Below are 23,856 nucleotides of genomic sequence, written 5' to 3'. Positions count from 1 at the left end.
GAATAAAGAATCTTCACAGCGTTCGGAATGTAAATGTGAATAAGAAGTTAGTAGTGTGTTATTCGCATCAGTGTGGGCTGCAGTAGAATGGATAGGGCTCAGTGGACCCTCGGTTCGAATCCTACCCCCGGTCCGTTCGTCCTCTACCATGCAGGATCTGCTATTTTGCGATATCCTGGTATTGATGTTCACCCTTATAGGGAAGTATAAGAGCATTATTATACCTGGCAATAACTGTGGTAATAGTCCAAATGAAAAATTTTCAGGCCCTTATGGAGAAAAGAGCTTACGCTGATGAGATTGAAGGGAATGAAAGAAATATCATAATCACTTTTCATTATCTGTGAAACATCTCAAGGCGTGATATTATCCTTCTATATAATGATATCAACCCTCGTTTTGTCTTTGTCTCCCAGGGAAAGCAAGAGAAGAGTGGTATGGAGGACATCACGGCTCTCTTCTCCAACTTCAAGATCCACGACCAAGATGAATTGGAGTTTGCAGAATTCAAGGTTAGATTGCAGCTAACCACAGCACGCACTTACTTAAGTGACTCTTTAACACCAGGAGTCGAATCGTCCAAAGTAAACATTGCTACCATACCGCTCTCCTTCTATCTATACCTCTCCCCCCCCCCCCTACACACACACACACTCTCTCTCTCTCTCACTTACACACTCACTCATGATGACAGATCCTACCGAAGGACACAGGTAACATACTTAGATTGTTTGTTTATGGTAATGATGTGACTCTTTATAGAGGTACACTATGAAGAATTTAATCCTGCTATGCCAGTCTTTGGGGGGGGGGGGAATGTAAAGAATTAAAAGATGCTATATTTTGGCAGTGGAAAAAAAATCAGAATATGATTTGGAAGACTATGTATATCACTGCGTTCACATTGTCCCCCGCGCCGCGGGGAAAGTCCCGAGCTGTGGGACTTTCTCCTCCAAAACCATAATGTGAACGCTCGCTGGGACTTGTCCCCTCGTCCCCGCGAATCAAGTCGGGTACGGGGACAAGATTTGGAGGGGAGAGTGACCTTGGGGCGAAATTGATAGCGTCCAGCTGTGGTCATCAAATGTGCGCATGCGCTATGCCTGGCAGAGCTCGCCCCAAGCCCCAATTGCCCCCACAGCTCGGGGACAGATGAGATACCAATGTGAACGGTCAGTCGTAAAAAAGATAAGATCTCTTGAGGCTGTCCCCGCGGCGCGGGGGACAATGTGAACGCGGGGTATATGTCACTTTCACTCACTACGATAATGTTGGTTTCATCAAGAGACAAACGCTATTGATGCACATGCAAAATGTTGCTCACCAGGTTATAATCAGCGTTGTGGCGATGGCATCGATGTTCTGGAAGAGAGATTTCAAATACCCAACCATCTTTTTTATTCCCCCTTTGCTTTTCTTTCTCCGACAGGACAAACACTGGAAGGACTTCGTCGAGTCGAAGACAGAGCAGTCCGCCCAGCCCAACGGCCTGTCCCTGGCGAAGGAAGAGACCAAGCGGCGGGACAAAGTGTGGGAACTCTTCAGGAGCGAATGCGTCTTCATGGTGGACCACATCCTGGTGCTAAAAGAAGTAGGTTATTACTTGAAAACTTGTTTTTCTTCTTCGTTTACTATGTTTGATTTTGGTATGTCTTGTACGTAAAAGCCTACTGTCAGTCAAATTCCACCTTTGATAATGATAACAACAACAACAACAACAACAACAACAACAACAACAACAACAATGATAATAATAATAATGATAATAATAATAATAATAATAATAATAATAATAATAATAATAATAATAATGATAATAATAATAACAATAATAAAAACAAAAACTTGAAGTTAAGTTGCCCGGCTCAGACTGGAAAAGTCAATCGTGGTGTCGAAGTACCGCTGATGAAACGTTTTCGCCTGGCGTTTCAATTTCAATTCAGTTCAAAGGAAACTTTATGTCCAATAGCACATTATGGTTGTTGTCAGTACAAGTTCAAGGAAAACAAAAACGTACAATTTATTACAACAATATTATATACATGTACATATACCTATGAAAATAATTGTTCAACGTAATTGTGTTATTTGAAAATAGAGGCCCACGTGAAAGACAAGCTTGTAGAAATAATGTTGAGCCATACACATGCGTTTGAAAACACGCTGTATCAGAAAGTGAGCGTGAATCAAAGGGAAGTGTCCAGTAAATGCGTGATTCAAGACAGAAGATACATTCTCGTGAATACTTGAATGTTTTTCACGCATTGTTGCAGATATGAATATAAACTCTAATCAATTTGATGCTACTTAGCACACGATTTTATTGATTCTGCGAATTATCAATAATTTTGATGATAATGATAACTTTGATGTGACCCCTCTCTCTCTCTCTCTCTCTCTCTCTCTCTCTCTCTGTGCAGATATTCCAGGAGCGTCTTCGTTGGCTACAATGCGAGGGCCACCTCATGCATATCGAAGTGGTGAAGCTCTTTGCCAATGTAGATGAATTATGCACAGTAAGTAAATCTAGTCAATACAATCATCATATTGAAACCATGTCATCAATGCCTTAAATCCACTCGCTTCACTTTATAGACAAACAAAATAGTAACACTATGATCGCACGCAGTCTCTACAAACATACCGTCACCCGCGCCTAAGTTGATTCGCAAAAGTCGAAAATTGGAAAAATCGACCCCCCCCCCAAAAAAAAAAAAAAAAAAGAAAAGAAAAGAAAAAGATGTTACCGGATAGATAGGAACATGCATTTTGGAAATGTTATTGTGTAACTCGAAATTCACGTAAGTCGAATCATTTTTTTCCCCAGGTCCCTCTCAATTCGACTTGGCGAGGTTGACTGTATAAGGCATTACGTATCAATAATTTGATAATAACACCTGACACTTTGTACGTCGCAACGGCTGGTTTTCGTTATACAGCTCTATGGTTGTATAAGATCCAGACTCTATAGCCTATACTGTATGTAGGGTCTTGTTTTCTGAATGCATGTATCTTATGTTCAAACCGGAACCGGAAAGCAGTTGAAATTATAATTTGTACCGTGTCTTTGACTCTTTGCAGGTGAGCGCTCATTTCTGCCGCGACCTGATCAAGAACTTTTCGAGCAGAGTGACGCGAACAGAGTTCGGTCACACCGAAGCGCTTGTGGTGGCATTTGCGAACGTGAGTTTTCTTTATTTATGTGATATACTTTCTGATGAATCTTTGCATCCTTGTCAGTAAACTTCTTCACAGTTATTGAACGTCACCATCGTTTTGGTGAATCTGTTGTGTTGCAGTCGATCTCTGAGTTATGCGCGGTATCATGCATTCGTAATATGCTTGTAATTACGACACTAGTGTGTCTTCTTCTTAATGTCGGTGACGATGAAGAATGTCTGAACAGGATGGAACGCAAAATATGATAATGACCGAAAAACCTTAAATGTGGAATCTGACATTCAAAATTCAACATGACACGGAAGAAGCTTTGATGTGCTTTGCCAAAGTGACAATAATGTCTATCCAATAATACGTTTTGTAATTTACCCATGTCCATTAAAGATGGCGTGTACTCACCCTGTAATCAGCCAAGGAAAGAGATTCTGAAAGCCAGCAATTACAGCGAGTTAATTGCAGGAGAAGCCATAGCGGAGGCGTACTATTTCTAGGTCAGAGTTTTTTACTCTCGTCTTTTTTTAATCCTGTTTGTTTGTTTTTGCTTGTTTGTTTGTTTCATGTCGCCGACCGTGAATCTCCAGTTTGCCAGTCAGATCTGCCCCGCCTACTCCCGTTACTGCATGAATTACTCCGGAGCGCTGCAATACCTCGAGACTCTGAAGAAACAGGAAGACTTCGTAGAATTCTGCAAGGTGAGAGAAAAAAGAAAGAAAGAAAGAAAATGATGATTCACTAATGAAAGCAACAAGATTTATTGCTTTGATTACCATGGAGGTATAGACAAAAGAATGGTATTTTCTATTGCAACTAATTGACAATTTCATTAATTTGAAAATGGTACTTTGAGGTAAAATTAGGTCTGGAGGCAACGTGCGAAACGCCAATGCATTTTCATTGTGTCGTTATCGCTCCATGTATGGAGTGGTGTTGCTTCATTTTGCTTAAAAAAAACAACAAGCGCTGCTTTCAATTAAGATAACGTAAATTCACCAGTGTTCAGTTTAATCAAGGAGGTACTTGGTGAGCTACCTCCTTGGTTTAATGGAGTAAAATAGAGAGAGAAAAAAAAAGATGTGCAACTCCTTTAATTGTTTCGATTTCATCGGATCGGCATTATGCTTGTTCTCTTTTCTTAAAAAAAGAGGAAAATAGCAACTAATAAGTTCAGTTAGTCACGTGTTGAGATAAAGAGAAGCCAACTACATGTACTCATAGAAATATTAGGACCCTTGATTCATAAAAACTCATCATTTATTCAGTTCTTGTGGGGATTCTTTTTTTTTCATATAGCTGTGCGAGCAGAGTTCTCGCTGCAAGCGGCTACAACTCACCGACTTTCTCATCACGCCGATCCAACGCATCACCAAGTACACCCTGCTCTTGCGGGACATTCGGGACTGCACGCGGGACATGAACGAGCGGAATTCCCTGAACGCCACGCTACAGGCCGTTGAGGGCGCAATAGGTATGAATTTTACAGGATTGATGAATGATAGTCCAGTGACCGTATAATATCATGTGAAGTAGTAGCAGTGAATCAAAAAGAAAAGACACCCCCTCCAGAAAAGCAAAACAAAACAAAACACACGTGAAACAAAAACAAAGCAAAAAAGGAAAGAAGTTGCACATCATAATATTCATATTCTATATGTTCACATCACAATTCTTACGGTTCATATATGATTCAGTGCATGAACTATTTTTTTTTTCTGTATGTTATTTTCGTAGATACTAAATTTCTGCACCTCATAAATAAAGTCTCTCTTTCTTTTCAATTTTTCAAAGTACTCATTATCCTCGCTTGGATGATGTGAAAAAGGAAAATAGTCCACTGCAGCTTCCTTTAGTGTAGTCTGTTGTTGGATGCCCTTTATAATATGGCTTCAAGCCGGGGCTTCAAGCTATTCTGGGTAATTGATGTCCATCTAGGTCAAAAAACATGATAAATATTCTGACTTTGATACAATATCATTTAACTTATAAGAAATGGACAGATTGAGGAAGCTTGTTATGTGTTGCAACTACCTCTGTAGAAATCATTAGAATTGATCATTAGTGAAATAATATGTAATCCAAAGTAATGATCATCCCCCTCCCCCTCCCTTTTGCGGTCACGCGTAACTTCATATCTCGTCAGGTGATCTGGAAGGCAAAGTGAAGTGGCTGTCTAACTTTGAACGGTTGAGGGAGCTACAGCAAATGGTCAGCTGGCCGCCAATGGAGGACCTGGACTCCAAGATGGTGGTCCCAGATGTAAGTTTTTTGTTTTAATGTTTCCTTTCTCATTCTTGTTTCTATTCTTATTTTGGTATCGTAGGGTTAACAGTATTTGTGTGTAGCTATCCGAAGTCGTTAGCAACGTGCAGTCGTATTAAGCATAATGTATATTTCTATATTATCGATTTCTTAGGATTATATACATCTGATTGTATATTCTGAAAAATGTATTTTTCGTCCCGTGTGAGATAGTTAGGGAATAGAAATAAATAGTGCTAATAATGCATATTCCGAGTCCCCAGTTTATTAGTTTTGAACAGTATCTCGTAGATCCAACAGTTACCTGTGATCAAAACAAAATGATGATACTGATCTACGCCGTGATCACGTGCGACCCTCACCACGACGACAATGTCCATGTTATATATGGCTTTATCAATATTATATACTTGATACGTTTCCTCTTCACAGTTTCTGAAATCGACCGTCACGAAAAAATCCAAGGACAACTTGCTTGTGAGCACAAAAAGGACGCTTGTCCACGAAGGACCGCTCCAGATTTTCGGTGAGTTCATGAACGACGCCATCTTGTGATGATGTTCAAACAAAATTAAAGTTCTTTTTCGATGCAATGACATGGTATAGTTTCTTTGAATCTGCTGTCTCGGTCAACAAGCATGGTCAATCTATTTTATGATAAGTGCTCTATAATTTTTCTATTAGGGATATCCATGTTCACATTGTTCATCACGAGTTCCTAACCACTATGTGCGTAATAGAAAAATATTCACCAGCTCATGTACTCTAATAGGTACGATTTGAAAGCAATTGATAAAGCCATTGCCTATACTGAGACCTGATGTAGGCCTCAGCACCGAGGTGTTGATTAACGAGGACATCTTGTTTTCTGCGGCTTTGTTTGGCAGAGAACGGAAAGCTGGTCGACGTGTACGTGTTCCTCTTCGACGACATGCTGCTGATAACCCGTAGGCGGCGCTCTAACGCCAAGAAGCGTTCCCTCCCCGACAGCCCCGTGACGCACAGCGGCCACCAGCCTTCCGTGCCTCGCCTGAAGGACGGCGCGGCGTTCGTCGTTTACAAGCCTCCCGTGCCCCTCGACCGCCTAGAGCAAATCGACATCGACGGCAAACAAGCCTCCGGTGAGATTTTACCTCATGAACGACATATCGAATGAGACGTGAACGGAAATGCATACACCTTATACCAGCAGTTTTCAGTTGCAAAATGGTAGACTTTTTGTCCATCTCAACTATGATCATTCTGCGCCCACTTGCACAAGAAAGTTGCTGTTTATTGCACACGTCGTTTATAAAATGTGACTTTCCACATGCTCGATTCCATTGAGTGACATCTAAATTGCTTTTGATATCCTGACCTGACATTTTTTCAACATATATTACGTGGGAATGAGGGGATTTTCCGGGGTTCCGGGGTAGAGGGACGTGTCTGTAAAAAATGAAGAATTAAAAAAAAATCAAAGAAATATTAAAAAAAAAATCACTGCCACCAGAATTGACGGGGGTATAGACAAAACAAAGTAATAAATCATAAAGAATGAAGAGAATTGATAAGGAAAAAGTTTTTAAGTCAATGTCCTCTGTGATCTTTGCCCCGCAGCTAATGGCTTGAAGAACTGCCTAGTGCTCTTGCAGATCAGCAGGTACGGCCAAGTAACCGGTGTCTACACGTTTACCAGCACCACAGAAGCGGTGAAGGTGAGTGTCCCAGTAAAGCGACGTACTCGTGCGTTGGGAGAATGGCATACCAATATCATTGTGGTATTACGCGCACCTCGTGCAATAAACACTTAACTTATACCAGTATACTATCTCGAACCTTTGCGAGATGTTATAGAGTCTCATGCGACGCAACGGCAAGGAACTGTGCATTCCAACATAATCCATCTTCAGTTCTTGAGTTGTCTTATATTCATGTAGGGGCCTATATTAATTTTCCAAAGGAATATTACTGCTGACATGAACATTTCTATTGTCAGTCAAAAAAGAAATAACTTAATTTCTCATTTCTTAGAGGAATGATGTGTAAATAAAAATGATATCTAGATGGAAAATAGTAAATACATATGCATAAACACTGCGAGATTAAATACAAATTAAGGAATAGGTGAATGAATTGATTTATTGCATTCCTTTCCCCCTGATTCTTTTGGTTTTTATCAAGTCTCGATAGATTCCGCGTGACGCGAGATTAAGAGTAATTTTTTCGAAGCACGATTTGATCACGACGCGCACTTACTTCCTTTTTGCTCTGCAGCAAACCTGGCTGGCCCATCTCCGCGACTCGAGGGGGAAGTGGATCCAGGCGCTCCGAGAGGACCAGGCTGCCCAGAGGAGCAAGGAGGACAGGAAGAAAGACGAGCGAAAGAAGACGCTCTGAAGAGCCTCTGACTGGTCCTAGCACCGGTTGATTCCCTTTTGATGCAGCAGGTGGCAGATTAAACAATTTTCGTTTAATCGAAGCCGCTGTAAGTGCTGGCTGCTTTTGTTTTCCTCGGGAGGTTCTGTTCTCCGTGGAAGTCGTTCCAGGCATGACGTACCACCACCATCTTGAGAGGAGACGCGATGTGATAGTGATGAGATGTGTGGTGACAGTTGCTTGTTTTGTGGCGCCAAGACTACGAGTTTGATTCTGCGCCGTGGGTCGTTGAACTGTTTGCTTGCTTTGAGTGCTAATGTGGCACAGAAAACCACATAGCATTGTACAAACCATCGAAAGTCCCTGGCACAAAGGGTTAAGAGAGTTGGAAAGAGTCTAATTGAGTATTGATTACCACCAACGCTGTGCACTCGTTATAACAATATTCTATGTAGAATATCTGACCTGCTCACGTACCGATCAGAAGGCGTTGTCGGACGTTAACATTTTATCATCTACATTTTACAACTCTCCACAGTCATGCTGTCGAAAAGAATTCAGAAATCGACCGATATACAATGGTCTACCAAATTCTTGTTCTCCTCAGAGCTTTGAAAAGAAGAAAAAAAGGAGTGGTGGAATGTGCCTTTCGTGTACGATACAAGAAACAAAAAAGAGGGCTCTTTGTCTTTCCGTCATGCTCTGACTGTGGTGTGAAGGAAAATAAAATCATTATTGCCCCCATGACAAACGAAATGTCATGCACTGTACTTACAGAGTGACTACCCGCACGGGACTGTTGACAACATTCGCAGTTAGTTCCGAGCAGCCATTGATGGCAATGTGCCTCTGAGATATCGAACATTCTACTCTTCGCATAATGTAGATTACTGGGATTTAGATATTGAAACCAATTAAGATTTACATCATTTGGTGTTATCTACGAAGCTTCAAAATTATGTTGAACTATACTCATCAGTATTGACGGTAAAGTGTTGTGGTTTACAGTATTGTTGAACTGGGCGAGCAGCAAATATCCCTCTAAAAGGCGTCAAGTCGCCTTGCGCATGAGTCGAGCGAAGGCGGAATATCACGTGATTTATTGAGTGGTATAGTGCTTGTCTACCCAATTGAAAGCGTTTCTCGTATACAGAACGCGAAACACGTTGAATCTGAAGTGCGTAATTGCATGCAAGAACGTGAGTAAATGTACGAATATTGGGAATGACCTGATCCTGTAAAACGCAATGAACATGGCTAGAACAATACTAAAGAAGAAAACTAGCATGTAAAATAGGTCATGCGGATGGCAGCAAGAGTAAAAGCAGGACTTTTACCAAGCGAGTGTACTCTGTAAGTGTAATTCTTGCGTCATAATGTACTCTTTTTCTACAATAACGCTGAGTCAATTACCTGCGTTAAAAAGAAGAAAAGATATTTGATGTAGATAACTATTTATAAAGGAAGACGCCTTCACAGTTGTCGCTGGTCCGAAATAAAATGAAATGAAAAATGAAAATGAAGATCTTCTCTTGAAGATAAACTTGTAAATGTAAAGCTGCGCTTTACATGCTTTATATTATATTTAATCAAGTGTAGTACTAACTTTAAACTAAGTGAGTAATCCTTGTTCATATTATGATATACATATATATTTCACAGTTTAAATCAATATCCAAATTTCCATCTATTGATCAGTGCATTGACACTTTAAAGAAAAGGAATGCCACTTTTATTAGGCCTACTTGTAGTATGTTGACAGTTGCAATTCCTAACATTCGAATGTTATTCGTTAAATGTCAGGTATAATCATGATAGCGATTACTATCATTAATTTTTTTTTTAGGAAACACAAACTAAAGTAGAACTCTGCTCATTCTGTATTGAGTTTACAGAAAAAAAAACAATGACAAAAAGTTCAGAAAAGCGCTGAGAATCATCTTATGCCTATATAACAACGAAAACAGATTTGAGTACATTTGATATATGGGAATAGCAGAGAGTGCACTTTTGCACTATCGAGGAAATAAAACAATCAGAATAGTACTTTATAACTTCCGGTAAATCCAAATAGGCAGTTTTTCTCTTTTAAGTTCTCGATCGTGTTATGTGACATTATATTGCATAGTATTATGGAAAAAGATCCAGATTATCCCAGTACGGTACTGAATTAATTCATGGGAATCTTCATCCTGGGACTCTTTAAGGCTTTAAAAGCTACATGTCAATGTTTTGTTTTGTTTTGTTTTGTTTCTTGAACAAACAAATACCGGTTGTCATCATCCATAAAGGCGACAAGGAGATACACGGTATCATGGTGAGTGTGCGAGCACGTAGTGTGTGAGCATGCATCAGTGGGCTATCATAATTTCCTTAAAGAGGTATAATTTATTCCCGCTTTGATATCCTTGGAACTGACATGTAATACATATTTCGAAATGTTTAGCCACACTGGAAACATGTTATCTTTCAAGCATTGGACATTGTTGGATATGTTTTTGTTGTTTTTTAACATCTCGTTTATCGTTGATATCATGGTTTACTTGGAATAACATTGTGTACATCGCTGTCTTTTCTTGGAAAAGTTGGCAAATCGTATGGACGATGGAGTACTATGGCAAAGCACCTTTTCCCTAATAGGAAATATTTATGGTTATAATATTATATTGATGAGCAGTGTTGCAATAAATGATACACAGTTGCCTCTAACGTTTCAAATGTGAGAATTGGTGTGATAATTTCCCATAGGACTATAGTGAAGGAGAATTTCCATTAACTTTGAATAAAACAACAACAAAAACATGATAACGGGACTAACACATTGGGAAGATTGTGCTTTTGAAATAAGATTACACTTGGGAGCGAGAGAAGAGAGAAAGAGAAAGAAGGGCGAGATGGATGGGAGCAGGAGAAAAAGAAGGTGAAAAATGCGTGGTTATTTGTATGTGTGTGTGTGTGTTTGTGTGTGTGTGTGCGCGCGCGCGTGTGTGTGTTTTTGATAATGTGCAAGAAACGGGATTGAGATTGGCTGCGCTACGGTGTTCAGAGTGATCGGGGCCCCATTTCATAAAAAGTTGATATGATAGCAACTCTTGCCGGAATGGCAATTGTCATGGTAACGACAAGAATTCAGCTTCCTGATTGGCTGTTGCTATTGGAAGTTGCCATTCCGGCAAGAGTTGCTACCCTAACATCTTTTATGAAAGGGGGCCCAGGTTGATTAACACAATTCTTTGCGAAACTATATGCAACGCAAGTGCATGTTGACATGCTAATTGTGTTGATTCACGATACCCTCAACATCACTTATAATAATAGTCAAATGAATAATATCTAAATATGTGTCACTTTTTTTGCAATAATTTTTTACTATTTTCCTTCAGATTACCCGGAAACGCCCTCGAAAATCCTTCCAAACCAAGATTCTGTTAGTGACATTATGACATGTAGGATTAACAAAAGACATTGGAATACACTTCAACTACCAACAAAAGACATTACAGGGAAATACGTAAGTTATGCTCAGTCGAGGGAAAGATGCATTCCAATGTCCTTTAGAAATCGTATTAGTACTTTACCAGTTATAGACAGATGATGTCACTAAAATAATCTTTGTGTAGACGTTACAAAGAGGCAATTAGAAATTACGATCCGTTCATAAACGGGATAATTTGAAGTATACTTTGAGGCTTCGAAAAACTTGTCACAATATGTCATTATGCTCGAAATAAGCATTGCAATATTTTATTGTATCATTATTCTCTCTGTCAGGCTGAGAGGGAAACTGATTAGAGGACAAGAGGGGAAGGAGAAAGGGTTACAGTTCGTTATTCCGAAGGTCCTTTAGTCCGAAGGTTCGTTATTCCGAAGGTTCTTTAGTCCGAAGGTTCGTTATTCCGAAGGTTCGTTAATTCGAAAATGTGATAAGGTTTGTTATTCCGAAGGTTCGTTAATCAGAAAATGAAACAAAGCTCGTTATTCCGAAGGTTCGTTACGAACCCTATTAAATTGTCGGATCAACGAACCTTCGGAATAACGAATCCTATTTCATTTTTGGATAAACGAGCCTTCGGAATAGCGAACCCTATTCAATTTTCGAATAAACGAACCTTCGGATTAACAAACCTTCGGAATAACGCCACAAAATAATGTTCGGATTAACGAACCCTTTTTCATTTTCGGATTAACGAACCTCTATAGGTATGGGGAATTTGTGTGTTTTGGATTAACGAACCTTCGGAATAACGAACCTTCGGAATAACGAACAGCACCCGGAGAAAGAAGGGGTATGCGTATATGACAATATTGAAGAAGAAACATTATTCAAAGGAAATAGGACGCCATGATGAGCAACGGAAGGAGAAGAACACAGGTAACTGCAAGAGGGGTGAAGACAGAGGTTTAGGAGAAGGAAGCCTAAACGGAGGAAGAAGATAAAATCAAAGAAGAGAGAGAGAGAGAAGAAATTTGGAAATGTGAAAATCATTACTAGCAGGTGAACATTATTGACACTCAAAATTTCACAACATGATATTAAAAAGGAAGTCCACCTCAAAAATGATAACCTCCAAGAGAAATAGAAAATGTTCACAACAGAACGTTCAAAAAAAAAAAACGGATAAGAAATATAGGAAGATAATTTATGACATATTGATATCTCATACTTTTTTTTCGGAAAACATATCTTGACCAGTCCTTATGAATGTTCAATTTGAGTGAGTTGATGAGGTCATGCCCTCGCAATTTTTCATGTAGACTATGTGATACATGGAATTCTGAAATTTTTTATTTTTAGTTAATACAGATAAAAACATATTCCCGTAGCAGAATATATCAGAGGCAACATTTGTTCTTTTTTTATTTTCGGTGGTTTTAAGGTAATTTGTAAATCTATGCAGCTGAAATATGAGATTTGTCATATCTGTTCATGAAATGGATAAGAAATTGTGAGAGCATGACATCATCAACTTACTCATTTGAATATTCATAGCGACTGGTCAAGAACCACGTTTGTGTTTTCCGAAAAAAAATGAAATTTAAGAATGTCATAACTTTCTTATTTCTTATATTATTCTTTATTTCTTCATATCTTATTTCTTATTCTTATCTTTGATCACTTTTTGAGAGAAAACAATCCAAAAACAAAGAGGTCATAATAAAAGGTGGAATCCACTTTTTATTAGGACCAATTTGTTTTTCCTTATTTTGCATATTTCAGCCATTTCAAAACCGATTTTCATCAAATGAACTTTGAATTCATCTTAGAATCGTATCCTCTTTAATATTTCATAAGTGGTTTCTAATCATTTCCCCAAAACTAAATCTAAAACTAAATCCTCCATCTCAACTAAAACTATACCAGTCCTTTGAATAGTCGTTTCAGTCATGGAGCTACATTTATAGCTCAGTGTAGGTCCTACGTGATTTTGGACTGGATAGGTCATATCGATCTTACGTAGATCGAGACTTAGTCTTATGCATCGATTCATTGACTACTACCGTACTTGTTGCACATAATTATTGAATAAGAATATTACAAGCAGATTTCCGCGGCTAGCTAGCAGCTCTGTCTTTGAAGGATCCGTATGTATGATAGAAGGAACTGGCCAGGATAAATGGCTCATTCAAGAAACAAACTCAGGTTGCCATTAGGGCCATAGTTATTTCGACCACTTTCGACAAATACGGATCAGTTTTATTCGGACGTTCAAAACATGACAGATGCGTTGTTGTGGGTCCAGGCAACTATACGCCCTCTTGAATCCAAGGTCTGTTTTCCTTTAACATGCACACACACATACACGTACACCCACACACACACACTCACACACAATCACATACACACAGATATGTATATATATATATATATATATATACATATATATACATATATATATATATACATATATATATATATATATATATATATATATATATATATATACCGTACACTGCAGAAAGTCCGGTGTTAAATAGTGAACACCGAGCTGGTGTTAAATTTTCGGTGCTCATTTATGGTGTTAAATTAACACGTCCGGGTGTCATTTCCAAATTTTAAACTGTTTTTTTAAGAGTTTCTTAGTATGATAACTGCACTTCTTGTTGATTTTTAAACAAGACGATCAAGAATTTTACATTAAAATACTAGATTTTTGAAAAAATGTGAAAATAAATTTACACCACAGTAACACCAGCTGGTGTGGTCTCTTATTGAAGCTGGACGGATGTTAAACCATTGATATTAACACCAACAAATATCAAATCAACACCATGTGGTGTCATTTTTGAATTAACACCAGTACAGTGTCAAAATAACACCAGGTACAGTGTCAAATTAACACCACAAAGTGTCAGGTGAACACTTTTCAACACCATCACAGTGCATTTTCAACACCTGTGGGTGTGGTCCTTTATTGAAGTTTGATCGGTGTTAGATGACCCTTTTTTACAGTGTATGACCCCCCCCCCCCCCAAAAAAAAAAAAAAAATACAACGGGTACCCTCCGCAATGATAACTTTAAAAATAGTGGATCAATCCAAATACAATTTCAGGATAAGAAAATGTAACTTATTCACATCTTACAGAAAACCCCATTAGATTTACTTCAGCGGTCAAAGAGAAATGAGGACTTTTGTAGAACATGTCATGGTTGTTCATCCAAATATGAAATATTTGTGGTGTTGTTCCGAAGGTAGCTAGTCCGAAAACGAAATAAGGCTTGCGATTCCTCAGGTTCGTTGATACGAAAAAAAAAAAAAAAAAGGTGTGATGAGTATTAAGAAACATTCGAAATTGCGAACTTTATTTCGTTTTCTGATCAACGAACTTTCGGAGCAAGCTAAGATCCTTCTAATAACATCTCACTTGTTAAACATAGAATAATCCTGATATGAATCAAGGGCGGATCCAGGAATTCCGTAAACATAGAATAATCCTGGGGGGGGGGGGGGGGGGGGGGGGGCGCAACTAATATTTCTGGTGTCGGCCACTTCCGGGCTTCATTTCATTTTTTTTCTTTTTATTTCCTTTGCTTTTAACGATAAATAAAGGGGGGGGGGGGGACGTGCGCCCCTTGCGCCCCCCTCTGGATCCGCCACTGTGAATGATCTTTGTAATCACAAAAATAGCAGGTCTAATTGCAAATATTTCAAATTGACAAAATTGGAGTTCACCCGTCTTGTGATCAAACCCTTCATGTACATTTTGTTTTTTTGTTCTTTTGTTTAAGAATATTCAAACATCTTTATCGCTGATTTTAGAATTCTTAAATTGGCAGTATAGGGCTACTATTCTAACCACTTTTTTTTTCTTTCAAAAATTTACCCATAACATTTAACCATGCAGTTCAATGTAGTCTTTCTCAGATATCCTGTGTATGCAAAACATGCAGTAGTGAAATTCAAAGTTTTCAACTTAATGATGACAAAATAATTTCTGCAGCAAAATCCCCCAGGATTCTGATGGGTTAACAAGTTTATTAGCCATTTTATCAATAAATGGACTGACTTGCGCCAGTGAATTAGGAGTGAGGCATAAGCCCGCGCATTGTGTAGTGAAGTGATCGAATGAGCAACAAAAAGAAAATCGAAGTATTAGTGAAGATGAAAATAATGATGACGAGGATGGTGATGACAATTATGACAATAATAACAATAACAAAAACAACATCAATTTATCAATAAAAAAGCTATAAAAATACAGGAAACCAATTATAATTGCTCATGGCAGTTTTCATCAAAACAATAATGATGATCATAGCAATGAATATATAGGAAGAAAAGATTTTGATTACAATGATGGTCACAGTGGAGCCTGTGTCAGATTATACCAATGACAGTTGTGACCATGCGTTTTATACATTTGTCTTTTTTTTATTGCCTTTGAAAGGTGACTTTGGTGGTAAATGATATGCTCGTGTGTGGTGTGTTTATGCTTCTTTTCTTCCCTAATTAGTGTTTCTGTGTCCCCATTAGTGTTTCTGTGTACCCCAACTTCCCTTCATAATTTCATTCTGTACTCTTTTTTGTATTCACAAGAGTGAATTACTCGATTTTTTTTAGAGAGTATAACTTTGATATGATACACTTTAGTATCAAAATGATTGGTTCGGATTAGGCCGAATATAGATTTCATTCAACTATAGGCCTCGTATGTTCCGAACTGGATGCATATTCTTCAAAATAAAAGGCGGGGTAACAGCAGATGAAATTATCCAAAACTGTAACACTGTTAAATAAAAACTTAAAAACAAACAAACAAACAAACAAACAAACAGACAAACAAACAAAAAAACTGTCTGATCACTCATAATTTGTCATTCTTTTTATACACTATAATTGTAATCTTCGGCCCTATAGTGGTCTGATTTCCTTTAGTGTCATCTGCGTGGATGACACGCGAAAATAATAACACGAAAAATGTAATCGCCATTGTTATTGCTATTGTCATCGCAAGTGGCGAAGTCAACTTGAAAGTCTGCTAAGAAGCGCAAAGTTTAGAATGATTGTAGTCGTCGATACCAAAGGTCAATTTTATACCTAACAAAACAAAATTTTTATAGTTTATTATATAAGAAGCAAAATGTTGAAGATATGGATTTACAAGAAATTTTAGAAGGTCAAGATATTCCAAGGTTAAACGAAACACTTAGATTGTCTTTAGAAGGCCCTTTGCAAATAGAAGAATTGGATCAAATGTTGAAAAATATGAAAAATAATAAGTCACCTGGAATGGATGGATTTACTGTAGAATTTTTTAGAGTATTTTGGGAAGATTTGAGGTTTTTAGTGTTGAGATCATTGAATTATGCATATACAGAGGAAAATATGTCTTTTTCTCAAAAATTGGGTGTTTTAACTTTGATTCCTAAAGAAGATAAAGATAAGTATTATTTGAAAAATTGGCGACCAATTTCTTTGTTGAATGTAGTTTATAAATTAGCACCGGGATGTATTGCGAATCGAATTAAGAAGGTTTTGTCTTTTGTGATAAGTGAAAACCAGAAAGGGTTTTTATCAGGTAGATTTATTGGAGAGAATATTCGCCGTTTATATGATTTGATTTTGTATACAGATGTTAAAGATATTCCAGCATTATTATTATTGATTGATTTTGAAAAAGCTTTCGATTCAATCTCTCATGAGTTTATAACAAAAGTGATGTCATTTTTCAATTTCGGTCCCTCAATAATTTCTTGGATAAATATTTTATATGCTGATGCTTTTTCGTCTGCTCAGATTAATGGTTTTTTTTACTGAGAGATTTAAGATAGAAAGAGGTTGCAGGCAAGGCAACCCTCTTTCTCCATATATATTTTTGTTGTGCAGTGAAATATTAAATTTGATGATTTCTGGACCTAATTCATTTGAAGGGATAAAAATAGATAATATGTTTCATAGAATAGTTCAATATGCGGATGATACACTGTTGACATTAGATGGTACAGAGAAGGATTTATTTATAGCAATGAATATTATAGATAGATTTGCAAATATATCTGGTTTAAAAATCAATGAAAATAAAACAAAAGTAATATGGATAGGGAAATGTAAGAATAAAGAAGATAGAATGTTGCCTGAAAGGAATTTTCATTGGGTGTATGAAGGAGGTAATAAGTATCTGGGTATACATTTTTTTTTGTTGATTTAGAGAGAACTGTTCAGTATAATTATTATGACAAAATGGAAGTGATTAGGAAACAAATGAACTCTTGGCGTAAACGCTCTTTAACAGTGCTTGGTAGAATTGTAGTTATTAAGTCACTGTTGTTATCAAAATTGAATTATTTGTTTTTGTCTTTGCCAAGTCCTAAAGGTAATTTTTTGAATGAGATAAATGATATGTTTTATAGTTTTATATGGGAAAGGAAGCCGGATAAAATAAACAGAATTCAAATGTCTCAGACATATGCACAAGGTGGAGTGAAAAATTAATGATAAATATTTACACACAGGTTACAGCACTGAAAATATCATGGATTAGGGGATTGTTATTTACAACGGATAAATGGTCAGAAAAATTATTGAGTATATTTTTACCCGTACCCATCAATTAGATATGAGTCTCGGAAATGATTTTTTCTTTGAACAAGCCTCGCATACGTGTAATCCCTTTTGGAAAGAAGTATTCACAGCTTACGGCGAATTACTTTCGGTTTATTGTAATAATTTTCAGTGTCAACCTTTGTGGAAAAATAATAAGATTACTATAGGAAATGCGTCGGTTTTTAAACGAAAGTGGTATCAAAAAGGAATTCGTTTTGTTAATGATTTGTTAGATGAAGAAGGAAATGTATAATCATTTACTGCCTTTAAGAGGAAATATGTTGACGTTAATTTTTTAGATTATTTTGGAATATGTCATGCGGTTAAAAAAGCAGGTTGTGATAGAAGTATGAATAATATGGAAAAGTTTTGTCAACCAATTATACCTGATATTTTACAATTGGTTATAAAACATTCTAAAGGATGTTCACATATTTATGCTGTTTTGTTAAAGAATAGAAATAATGTATATCAATGTAAAGGATTTTTAAAATGGCGACAATTGATACAACTTGAAGAAAAGAAATGGCAATCTTTTTCGTTGGCCCCGTTTAAGAGCACGGAAGATGTTAGTTTACGATGGTTTCAGTTTAAAATAGTTAATAGAATTTTATATACAAATAAGATGTTGAATAGAATTGGATTGGTTGAAAGAAGTGAATTCTGTAATGTGAATGTTGAGACTTTAATACATTTTTTTAGTGAGTGTCAATATGTTGATAGATTGTGGGTTGAAGTAAGAGAAAGGATTAATATGAACACGGGGTTAGAAATAACATTTACGACGGAAAATAAATTATTTGGTTTTGGGGGTATTAACAATTCGGCATTGAATTGTATTACCATGCTTGTGAGATATGAAATTTATGTTTGTAAAATAAGAAAAATAATACCTCGTTTTGATTTATGTAAATATAGTATAAGGGAATATTATGATAGAGAGAAATTTATCGCAAGAAATAATCATAAGTTGCAAGTGTTTCAGAAAAAATGGTGTCTTTTTAGACACCTTTTTTCTTGATGTATATTGTATTGAATTCGAAAAAAAAGCATGATGTTATTTGAAATATGTTGTAATATGTGTATAGATGAAAGAGAATAATAAATATCCCAGTGAGGGGAAAAAACAAAAACAAAACAAAACAAATCAAAACAAAACAAAAAATAACGAAAGTAAAGAACAGCAAAGACTGATGACGATATCTTTAGTTGTTAAATAAATCACTTTCTCATGGGAAACACCATTGATTATTTTGGAATATGTCATGCGGTTAGAAAAGCAGGTTGTGATAGAAATATGAATAATATGGAAAAGTTTTGTCAACCAATTATACCTGATATGTTACAATTGGTTATAAAACATTCTAAAGGATGTTCACATATTTATGTTGTTTTGTTAAAGAATAGAAGTAATGTATATCAATGTAAAGGATTTTTAAAATGGCGACAATTGATACAACTTGAAGAAAAGAAATGGCAATCTTTTTCGTTGGCCCCGTTTAAGAGCACGGAAGATGTTAGTTTACGATGGTTTCAGTTTAAAATAGTTAATAGAATTTTATATACAAATAAGATGTTGAATAGAATTGGATTGGTTGAAAGAAGGGAATGTTCATTCTGTAATGTGAATGTTGAGACTTTAATACATTTTTTTAGTGAGTGTCAATATGTTGATAAATTGTGGGTTGAAGTAAGAGAATGGATTAATATGAACACGGGGTTAGAAATAACATTTACGACGGAAAATAAATTATTTGGTTTTGGGGGTATTAACAATTCGGCATTGAATTGTATTACCATGCTTGTGAGATATGAAATTTATGTTTGTAAAATAAGAAAAATAATACCTCGTTTTGATTTATGTAAATATAGTATAAGGGAATATTATGATAGAGAGAAATTTATCGCAAGAAATAATCATAAGTTGCAAGTGTTTCAGAAAAAATGGTGTCTTTTTAGACACCTTTTTTCTTGATGTATATTGTATTGAATTCGAAAAAAAAAGCATGATGTTATTTGAAATATGTTGTAATATGTGTATAGATGAAAGAGAATAATAAATATCCCAGTGAGGGAAAAAATGGAAAAAAAAATTGAGGAACTGGAGAGGATCGAAGTTTAAATCTGGCGTTTGTTTGTTTGTTTGTTTGTTTGTTTGTTTGTTTTTCCGGGACCAGTAGACCCTATACGTACCAAAGAGCACAGAAGCGCACCTCTTTGGTACATAGGCCTGCTAGTGCTCGTTTATATGATGGGAGAGACTTTAGTTAGTTAGTTAGTTAGTTAGTTAGTTAGTTTGTTTGTTTGTTTGTTTGTTTTTTAAGCGTAGTTTAGTTGTGAAAAGGTAAGTTGAAAATCCTGTTTCAAGTATGAACGGCAACAATGTTTACTAATGCAGCCACGATTTACGCAAAAAAAAAAAAAAAAACCCGAGTGTTAAACAAAACAAAACAAAGCAAAGCACTAAAAACGCAATCTGGCAGCCATAGCTGTCCAATCTGAGATGTCGGTGTGTGACATGACGCACGCGTTGTATGTTTGCTTGAACGTTGCTTTTGCTGTTTATGTTGGGATCACCGTAGAAGCTTACTCTTTGGTTTTGGCATGCTAGAGTGAACGTTGGTGATCATGGCCATGGCAAACGTTGGGGAGAAGAAGGTGCTGTGGTCTACAAGAAAAATAGATAAACTTGTCACACTATTCAAAGCTCACCCATGCCTGTATAATAGATCGCTGAGGGAGTACAATGATAAGGAGCTACGAATGGAAGCCTTGCGGAGCATTGCGGGGGCCATGCAAATTTCTTGTGAGTAAACAAATCGTATTCGCGAGCTGCTACGTGTTTTGTAGTGTGTGGGACTACAGTATTATAGTCCCACACGTACGTATTTATGCGGTCTGATCCGATCATTCAAGCCACGGCTACCAGAAAGATTTCCATGTTGTACGTGCAATCGTGCATTAAATATGATTAATTATTTAGTACAATTTTGAAATACAAATAATTTGCAAGTTCTGGATTCTAATTGTGGATAGGCGTTGGTATAGGCTTTCTTCCTTTTGTTCCTTGCTTAAATTTAAAGCCTTTTTGCAAACCAAAGCCCACATTGCATCATTGGCAAGGAACAGAAAAGGGAGAAGGCCTTGCAACTTAGGCGTTTTACCAAACCGAAACAAAAGTTAAGCTCTGTAACACTACACTTTTTATTAAAAAAATACAATGTAGTAAAAACTAGAATATCAAATGTTAGATTTTGATAAGTGTTTGACTCTTAAAATCAGTGGATGATTCTCCACTTCTGTCTTCAGATTAGGCACTTTCATTAATGCCTTTAAAGAATTGATATAGACTAGATAGACACTGCCATTGGTTTTCTAGACTTGAACTGCCTCTTCATCCCAATGTGATCTACTTCCACTGAATGAAATATCAGTCAGAGCTCTATATATCAGTCCAAGTTTCTATGAATGAAGAGGAAAGAGCTTGTTGGAGAAAGTTTCATATGTGCCCTCCACTAAATATGACCTATTCAGCTTCAATTCTGCTGTTCTTAGCATTTTTTTTTGGGGGGGGGGGGAGGGTGGAGTAATAAAGAGCACATGGGATCTGTAATTTGTGGTCTGTAAATTTAAAAAGAAATCAAAAGAAGTTGAACCTGTAAGTCCTAACTCTAAGCCTAACCTTAACCCTAAAAGCATTTCAATGATTCAAGAGTAGAATTGACTTTTTTCTTTTGTTAAGGGGGATGGGGGAGGGAGTAGGTCCTGCTAGGAAGGAAGGGGCAAGACAAGAAATGTTTCCAAATCACTCATTATAGATTTATACATGGTACAGTATGTTAACCAAACAATTGCAAATGTGCCCTGTAAATCTGAGAAAAGGATGAAATACCCATATATGGCAATTGCTGTTTCTAAAATGATTCAGAGACAAATAAATGCTCAGGTAAATGACACGAATATGTTCTCCGTATATCAATTCAGCATGAAAAGCTTTCTCTTTACTCCATGTTAACCTCTTGGACACAGGTGATGATGTCTACAGAAAGATTGTCAACCTTCGTTCCCAGTTTCGGCGGGAAAAGCACAGAGAAGTGAAGCTGTTGAACGAAGGTATCACGGATGACCCAGCCTCCCTGATCAAGTGGGTCCACTACAGACAGCTCAAGTTCTTGGACGAATTTGTCTCACTGAGGAATCCAAGGACTGACTTGCCACAATACAGTCCTATGGTAGGCATTTGTCATGATCTTTGCTGCTGCTGCTGTTGTTGTTGTTTTGAGGGAAATGGAGAGGGGAGAAGGGCTTGCAATGAATGGAATATGGATCGTCTATCTTTCAGCCTTCCCAAATTAATCATATTGATATTGAGAGCAGGTAAAAGATAAACAGGAATGAACAAAGGATCAAGCAGGAGGCATGATTACTTCTTTTTTTCTCATGTTGTCTTAAGATATGATTCAATTTTGTATCTTTAAAATTGTAAGATTGGCTGTATTCCTTCAGTTTAGGAAGATATTGGTAATGTTGTATCCTTTGCCACTGGAATTACTTTGAAAACTTCAAGAATTAAAAAAAATAAGACTGGAACCTCAACAAGATATGAAAAAGAATAAGTCAAATATGATAGGTGTACATTGTCACAGTGACAATAGAGCTTTGTGGTATGGAACTGACTTTTAGAGCTTGTTGCTATTAAATGGCAAATTGTAGTTCTTGGTCATGCTGTTAAGTTTGGATTTCAGACAAATTCATTCAAAACTTACCCTGTACTATGGTCTGTTGTTGCCAACATGTTCCTGTGCTGAAGTCAACCACATGAGAGTTTTTAAGTGTTTTAGAAGCAGCAAATTGTTGCAAAATGCATTTATAATGTATTGTATGATGTGATTGCAGCAATGTGGTAAGTAAACAACTCAATAAATGTTTGTAAGCCAAACTACCACATCCTCATGAATTTTGGCACATTTCTTACTTTATTATGGTCTGGAAGAGTACATTACATAATGTGTAGAATGTGGCATCAAAAGCAGTCACTGTTGATGGATGTTTCTATCACATGTATCCACAGAATGAATTTGGCGATTTTGACGAAAGCATCGATGACGATTTAGAGTATGACTGCTCCGCTGGGGAAGAGTACAAGGTTGGTCAAGCACCTGACACTAGCACCGATAATGACCTGCTGCTAGTGGACGCCCATCCATGCGATGGCCACGACAATGGTCACCTGCCTGTGAGAGGTTCGCACGTGACTGACGGCGGAACGAAGCGAGCGAGGACAGAGGTCCATCCATTGTCTGACCACCACCAAGTCTGCAACCGCACTGGAATGCAGATGCCCGACAAGACTGACTTGGACAGGTCATTTAGCACCACCCCGCCGAGAGTGTCACTACGTGGTCAGAGGTCCAACCCTAGTGGAGAGGGTTCCAGGGGAGATGGCACGTCGTCCTGGCACAGCCACAGCGAGGAAGATGCCGAGGATGATGATATGATCTTCGCCCGTTACATTGGCCGCGAGCTGAGACACCTGAAAGACCCAAATTTGAAGAGGCTAGTCAAACATCAAATCCAGAATCTAGTGTTTGAAGCACATTGCAAAACCTCACCAGCACTATCAAGTCAACTACCACACTGACAGGTAGTCTTTTAACATAAAACATTTACTGTGTTTCTGTTTGAAGTCTGCTTCACCTGGCCTATCGATGAAGAGAACAACCCAAGGAGACATAATCACATGGAAGTGTAATGCAAAAGAGAAATGTGGAAGTCACTTTTTCACTTTACAGATGCTGTTGGTGAGTGGCCTCAGCTTTGAAACCAATTAGGATGGGTTGGATCGAGCTGTTCCCCTTTGATATTCTTCTGTTCTATAATTTCCACCTTAAAAGCCTGGTAGCACGGGGATACCATGGAGTGGGAGGGCTGGCCCGGCTCGGTTACACTTCAGAATCCCCATAACGAATTGTGCACAGCTTATCACTGATCTCTAGGCAAGTACACATGGATCGACTG

The 23,856-nt window shown here is 37.4% G+C and overlaps 2 protein-coding genes across 2 annotated transcripts in view; both read left to right on the top strand.

The window, feature by feature from the left end:
• Positions 1-7,815, top strand: part of LOC139718645 (uncharacterized) — a 156,441-nt gene extending 148,626 nt beyond the window's left edge. Inside the window, exons 10-20 of the mRNA XM_071630104.1 lie at positions 417-512; positions 1,430-1,591; positions 2,421-2,516; positions 3,082-3,183; positions 3,762-3,872; positions 4,471-4,645; positions 5,318-5,433; positions 5,869-5,962; positions 6,324-6,557; positions 7,036-7,133; positions 7,693-7,815. Coding sequence (XP_071486205.1) covers positions 417-512; positions 1,430-1,591; positions 2,421-2,516; positions 3,082-3,183; positions 3,762-3,872; positions 4,471-4,645; positions 5,318-5,433; positions 5,869-5,962; positions 6,324-6,557; positions 7,036-7,133; positions 7,693-7,815 — 1,407 coding nt within the window. The remainder of the gene's footprint in view (positions 1-416; positions 513-1,429; positions 1,592-2,420; positions 2,517-3,081; positions 3,184-3,761; positions 3,873-4,470; positions 4,646-5,317; positions 5,434-5,868; positions 5,963-6,323; positions 6,558-7,035; positions 7,134-7,692) is intronic.
• A 12,651-nt stretch (positions 7,816-20,466) lies between these two features.
• On the top strand, positions 20,467-23,622 carry LOC139718615 (uncharacterized). The gene is made up of 3 exons (XM_071630074.1): positions 20,467-20,644; positions 21,868-22,070; positions 22,910-23,622. Exons 1-3 carry the CDS (start codon positions 20,467-20,469, stop codon positions 23,477-23,479), a joined length of 951 nt encoding a protein of 316 aa, XP_071486175.1. The 3' UTR covers positions 23,480-23,622.
• Positions 23,623-23,856: the final 234 nt, after the last annotated feature.

Source organism: Diadema antillarum, unplaced genomic scaffold, assembly GCF_040938485.1.
Source record: "Diadema antillarum isolate AM-2024a unplaced genomic scaffold, OU_Dant_1.0 scf00000098, whole genome shotgun sequence".
NCBI classification, from domain to species: domain Eukaryota; kingdom Metazoa; phylum Echinodermata; class Echinoidea; order Diadematoida; family Diadematidae; genus Diadema; species Diadema antillarum.
Note: the sequence above shows the minus strand (reverse complement) of the source record. Positions and strands in the feature narration are given on the sequence as shown.

What these genes read in the sequence shown, in the direction of transcription:
- LOC139718615 (XM_071630074.1), top strand. Translation starts at nt 20,467, where the DNA reads ATGGCCATGGCAAACGTTGGGGAGAAGAAGGTGCTGTGGTCTACAAGA. An exon ending in GGGGGCCATGCAAATTTCTT is followed by an intron (nt 20,645 to 21,867) that starts GTGAGTAAACAA and finishes TCTTGGACACAG; the next exon opens with GTGATGATGTCTACAGAAAG. An exon ending in TGCCACAATACAGTCCTATG is followed by an intron (nt 22,071 to 22,909) that starts GTAGGCATTTGT and finishes ATGTATCCACAG; the next exon opens with AATGAATTTGGCGATTTTGA.